Source organism: Etheostoma spectabile, chromosome 13, assembly GCF_008692095.1.
Source record: "Etheostoma spectabile isolate EspeVRDwgs_2016 chromosome 13, UIUC_Espe_1.0, whole genome shotgun sequence".
NCBI classification, from domain to species: domain Eukaryota; kingdom Metazoa; phylum Chordata; class Actinopteri; order Perciformes; family Percidae; genus Etheostoma; species Etheostoma spectabile.
The window spans coordinates 27,613,259-27,619,527 of NC_045745.1; the positions used below are offsets into that span (position 1 = coordinate 27,613,259).

At 37.9% G+C, this 6,269-nt stretch overlaps 1 protein-coding gene across 3 annotated transcripts in view; it reads right to left on the bottom strand.

Moving 5' to 3' along the window:
* LOC116700195 (transcriptional regulator ATRX) overlaps positions 1–6,269 on the bottom strand; it is a 27,569-nt gene that overhangs the window by 9,955 nt on the left and 11,345 nt on the right. For all 3 annotated transcript variants that reach the window (XM_032533151.1, XM_032533150.1, XM_032533149.1), the window contains exons 11-15: positions 2,067–2,221; positions 1,713–1,868; positions 1,517–1,625; positions 483–579; positions 168–350 (exon numbers count right to left, since the gene is read on the bottom strand). In XM_032533151.1, coding sequence (XP_032389042.1) covers positions 168–350; positions 483–579; positions 1,517–1,625; positions 1,713–1,868; positions 2,067–2,221 — 700 coding nt within the window. The remainder of the gene's footprint in view (positions 1–167; positions 351–482; positions 580–1,516; positions 1,626–1,712; positions 1,869–2,066; positions 2,222–6,269) is intronic.

Sequence of the window (6,269 nt, forward strand, 5' to 3'; positions counted from 1 at the left end):
AAAGTGCTACTGTCAGTGACAAAACTTTGATTATTGCGATTTATTAACAGAGATATAATATCTAATGAGCAAGTCCTGCTGCAGAAATGTGTTAAACTACTGTGAATATCCATTTGTCATTGACAGTGCAGATAATGGTCTGTTTTGACCTGCTGTGTATGCAGTACCTCTCTCCTGTCCTCCATCTGTTGTTTCTTAAATGCCAACCGTTGGCGTCTCTCCTCTTCCTCTCTGAGGGCTTCCTGGGTCTCAGCGCGGAGATTTGCATCTTCAATGATATCCCGGATCTTTTTGCGTCCTTTTGGGGTGCCTTTACTGTCGCTGTTCTCATCTCCATTCTCTTTATCACTCTGCTCAAATACAGAAAGATTCAACAAGCGATATGACCATTAGACACCAGAGCCAACTCCCAATTTTAAGGCGTTAGAGATGAGGAGATGCAAATAAGAATAATAAATCTCAGTTATAACATCAGCCGTTACCTTTTCGCTGTCGGAGTCGGACAACCAAATGCAGGGAACTTGTATCTTCTTTTCATAACTACTCAATGCCTCCTTCTCTTTCCTGGATAACCTGGAGCTAAAAAGAGGAGAGAATCAGATATGAAAATTAACTATGTACATAATATATATACTGAGGTTTGTGTGTGTGTGTGTGTGTGTGTGTGTGTGTGTGTGTGTGTGTGTGTGTGTGTGTGTGTGTGTGTGTGTGTGTGTGTGTGTGTGTGTGTGTGTGTGTGATAGACAGACAATGCATTGGGTTTTTCCAGAAAGCAACAATAATTAAATATTCAGCATAAAAAATTTGGTCTAAATACAGTTGTTTTTTTATTAAATCTTGATCTATGCTTGACTTGGACTGCTTGTTTCATAATTTCTTGATTGTTAACGCTCTTGGCTTCTATTATCGGAATAAACTAACTGAACTTGCTCAGTCAGTGCACAGCAGGGGTGGATGCACTATCATGAACACTTGTACAGTCTAAACCATTATGATACATTAGCCCAAGTATAAATGCTTTACCATAGATTAATAAGATTCCAAAATTTACATTAAATAAGATTAAAAAAAGCACAAGATGTGCAAAGGTTGTGTTATTGAAATGCATTTGTATTTGATTGCATTACTGTATGTTATCCAGGTTCATGTTGTATTGAGTGAAGGCAAACAATACCGTATGTTCATGTGCTCGTTCATATTATATAACATTTTAAAGATTGACTGTGTAACTTTTAATAAAAGGCATAGCACGATCATTCTCTCACAAGTGAAACTTTGAATTTATAAGCATTAAAATCCACCCTTACTTACAATTCAACACAGTTTTTTTTGTTGCTACCACCTTAGATGGTCTGTTGTGATCAGTAGCAAATGGTGGCTGACACGGACAGCAGATTTTAAATAGATCTTGCTGCAGAACAGACATCACTGAGTCAGTTTGCTGTCTTTGTAATCCTGCTATACCTGATCTATTGTTTTGGATGTCAACGTTGGCAGATGAAATGTATAAATGTACCTTTTGAGTCCATCTTCACCGGCCTCATCCTCGGACTGACTCAGCTCCTCGCTCATCCCAAGATCTTCTGGCTCAGACTCGTTACTGTCACCATCACTTTCACTATGAGCTTAACAGAAATCAAAGTCAGACATTAGAGCAAAATAGGTACTTCCTGTTCAGACAGCTCAGTCTCTAATGTTAGACGTGTCCTTACAGCCCAGGTGTTTGCTGCTGGCCTTTTGCTTGCCCTCCTGCTTTCCTACGTCACTCGGTGTTCCCTCATCTAAGGTTAGTTTGTGGCTGAGAAGATGGTGTCTGGAGGTGGGCCCATCACATGTGGGGTCAGATGAATCTGATGTCATGTCTTGTCCTGCAGCAGATATATAATTTCCCCCCCCTTTTAATAATTCACAAAAGGTAACTTTCCAATTTTCACAACTATGGTTGTAAAGTACAAATATCAAATTCCACTACTGATCATTAGGACTAAAACTGGGAAAGATTGTGTGCTTATAGAAAAGATGCACAAGCGGAAAGCAAAAAATGTGCTACTTAAAAAAATACTTACCATTTTCTTCCGTTTCATTATCCTCATTGCCTTGTTTGAACTCCTTCTCACCCTCCAAGTCAGATTCATCCTCCTGCGTTTCCTCATCCGAAGAGATATCTTCGCCCGAGGAGAAGTTGGCTTTGATTTCAGCCAATAGCATTTTCTTAGCGATTCTTTCAAAAGTGGAAAAGAAGTAAAAGGTACCTGAGGTTCATTTCATAATCAGTAACATTGTGTTCAGCTGGATATTGTTATACTTTATAGCAAAATCATAATTCAGTATAACAATAGGAACTTGAAAATTTAACAAAATCATTCCAATTATTTGTTAGGTGCAAATTATCCCTAAGCTGGGAAATTGATTCTAAATCTGATCAGATATTTTTAGTGAGTCACCACTGTTCAAACCACATTAACCAACAAAATATTGAACTGATGTGTCAATATAAAACTCTGCTCGTCGAGTCACAAATTCAAACTGCAGGACATGCATTTAAAATAAAAGCTGAAAAGAGAAAAAGAGAATTGATACACAGTTTTGAAGAGAAAGAATTTATTACAAGTATTCTTTACAGAAAAAACAGAACGACATATATACTTAGTTTATTCACCTTTGGTTAATGGGGAGGGATACTTTTAATTTATTTCCTACTATGTTTTTCTTTTGCTTGTTCAAGTCTGACAGACATTTTTCAGGGATTCTTTCATGTGAAAATAAAAGTTACGAAAGATTTCTAGTTCATCCAATGGTGACAGCTTGCAGTTGAAGAACTACAGTCTTTTTGAACACAAACAGAGCTGGCTGAAAGGTGGCATGCTCCTCAGCCAATTAATTTTGTGTTAAAGACACAAAAAAATAAAATTACGAACAAAGTCTGCACATATTTACTGACAATGAAGTGTAATTTCAACTGTTTTTAACCCCTTTATACTCCAGTGGAGTATTACGTTTCAAAAATGAGGACAGGATGCACATAATCTGACAGTTCATGATAAACATGTTTTTAAAACTGTAAAATGTTTATGGTTTTAATACCATATTGGGTTTTAAACACTCATCAGTGCGTGAAATTATTTACCTTCTTAAACCCCCTTCTACATCTACCTGTGTTCAATACGTATTTCCCAACACGGGGCTGGCCCGTAGTTAAACGTGATAACCGAGAGTCAAACAGCTTACATGGTCTGGCTCGAGTTCGTCTACTCTCTGGTCATTTGTCCATCCTGCATTCAGCCTTTCTCACCCAGCAACCTGCATTACGTACACAGGTCCGATCTGATCTCCAAGTGGGTTGTCAATGCGGGTCACTGCAGATAGGATAACTGCTACTTTGACTGACATTAAATCCAATGTCCAATGAGAGTTTATTGTAAAAGACGTATTACAGAATTGCATGCCGGTGACAGCGGCATTAACAGGCCAGACCCTTAGATCTCATTGGACATGCTAAAACTGGGAAAAAAGACGAAAACAGAAAAACACTGAGGAAAATAACATACTCCCACACGTGAATTTGACATGATCGCCATTGGTATTCGCATGCTGTGTGGATTTTAATTAAATAAAACAGTACTTTCCGTGTTTTAGCCCACTAACTACTAACAATGTAAACTTTACATTTCTGCTGACCATTTTCATAAAGTTGTGCTATAACTACAGCTGAAAACAGTCTTTAAAAAATGGGTTGGTGCCGATAAGGGGCTACAATATCCCACATTTAACTGATAGTTGCCTAACAGCACTGCATTCACTGCTGTGCTGTCAGAAAATCCGACCTGGAAAAAACATGAGAAACAAACATGGATGTCATTAAAAGGCACAATTTGAATTTGGTCGCTTTTTGCATTTGCATAATAGTTGTTTCATAGCCCACTCTCAATTCTCAGATATACAATGTTCCCATTACATTTGAAATCACTGACCCAGAAGGCTTTTTAAACCAAATTGTTTTTATCTGGATTACTTTGGCAAAATGCGAAAGTTTGTTGTTAACTGTCAAGCAGTGTTTAAAGGGATCGTTTAGATCTTTTAAAGTGTGGTTGATTGAGATAATTATCGATAGTCAGTGTATTACGTACAGTAGATGTCAGTCGGCACGCCCCAGTCTGGAGAAGAAGAAATGTGCCCCGACATGGCAGCTAAGCAATGTACCGCTGTGGACGGGGGCATCAGCAAAACATCTTTAAACGAACTATGAAAAATCCCACCTAAAGAAATAATCTTTTTAAGTGTGCGCTATATTTAGAATATTTTCACCACTTTGCCTTTCCATCAGACAGCCATTGTGTACATCAATTCTCTCTTCAAAGCCACCAGATTCCATTGACAAAAACAGAAATACAACCTTGCATACCACAAAACTAACAAACAGAAGTAGGCCAGGCCAATGTTTTCTGCAAGGTAAAATTACTGTTATGTCAAAATTTGTCTGGTGGCTTTGAAGAGAGCAATAGAACGGCTTCAGTTCCCCATCGTTAAAAACTGTTTGGCAGCCAGGCAAAGCAGTGAAAATATTCTAAATATAGAGTAAACTTAAACTAATACTGATTTTTTTTTTAGGTGGGCTTTATTAGATGCCCAAAATAAGTTTTATTGCTGCCCCCGTCCACAGCAATATGTTGCTTAGCTTCAGTGTCAGGATTCCTTTCTGCTTCTCCTAATTGGGGGTGTGCCGGCCGACATCTACTGTAGGTGATAAAGTGGCTATGAATAAGTACCTCAGTCAAGCCCAATTCAAAAGATTCAAACAATGCCTTTAGGTCTCTGCAAGTTTAAAAACAGTAAAACTGTGGTCCTCAGTTTAAATGCTACAGTATGCTTTCGAAAATGGTCAGCAGTAATGTATACTCTGTGTATAGAAAGTGGGGTAAAACGTATAAAAACACTGGTGTGTTTCCACTAAACACTGTTGACAGTGATGACTGTAAATTATTTAGATCAACCAGGTCATTGTATCTGGAAAAACTTGTTCAAATGTTATTCCTCAGTCCTTTATTGATGCACAATAATACCAGATACAGTTTTACTGGGCACATATCACACACACACAGTGCATTAAATGCATGTGACAGTAGATTTTCTTCATTGTTTTACAAGTATTGTGCATGGTGAAGATTCTTTCTAGGTCAGATTATGTCACATGACCTTCAATTTCGATGCCAAAACATTTGCAGACACCCTTCACTGTTCCTCAGGGGTTGGCCTTGAGCAGCAATAACAACATTTCTGGTTGCACTGGGGTGCTGTCGGGAATCTCAGACAAATATCCCAAACCCTCAGTAGATCAAACAGAGACTTGGTGCATGGCTAGATACTACTAGATGAACAGTGGTGGGAAAATATCCCTTTGTAATTCGAGTGAGTCAACCATTTAAGAGAATCTCTATGAAAGCAGCACTGTCAGAGAAACAAAAAGGACACCGTCTCTTAAATCTACAAGTAAAATGTTTTTTTTAGTAAGGGACACTGAAAGATCTCAGCCTTCTTTCTTACTGTAGCAAACTTTATATATGCAAAAGTACATGTTCCCAAGCTGCAACAGCACTTTGAGGTGTATCTGTATTTTAAATATTATAACACTAAAAGATACAGACAATACCTAAAGTTAGTGCTGCATTAGTATGTTAAGGGAATAGTTGCAGAAATATGATCATGTTGATCAAAAGAAAAGAAGAACCACAGCTCCACCCATCACAGCCCAAATGTTTAGAATACCATCTGGTCATTGAGATCATTTTGGAAAAGAACATCTGGGTGTTTATAACTTTACTTGAGACCTTTGACAGAGTCAATAAAGCCAGCAATACATTAAATGTGTCAAATGCATGGTCTGAAATAATTCAATGGCACAAATGAGCACTCAAGGCATCCATTGAGTGTCAATCTGCCATAAAGCCTGCTCTAAACTACATTAGGTGTGATTGTGGGTTACTTGTGGTTTCTGGAACTGCAGTTAAAATTAGTTTACATGCAAGTTACTCCAGGGCTAGCAACTTGCATGTGAACTAGTTTAGAAAAAATATAGAGAGACTACATGACAGAATTATGTCACAATAAAATGTATCACGTTGACTGAGTGCAAATACCAAAGCCTTGATGATGATGCCTTAAATATATGACGGCAAAGCACTACTTAATCAAATAAGGAATGTCAATTGACATGCACCTCAAAATATATTTGCAATTGGCCATTGGTGTATACCATGATTTTAATATTATAA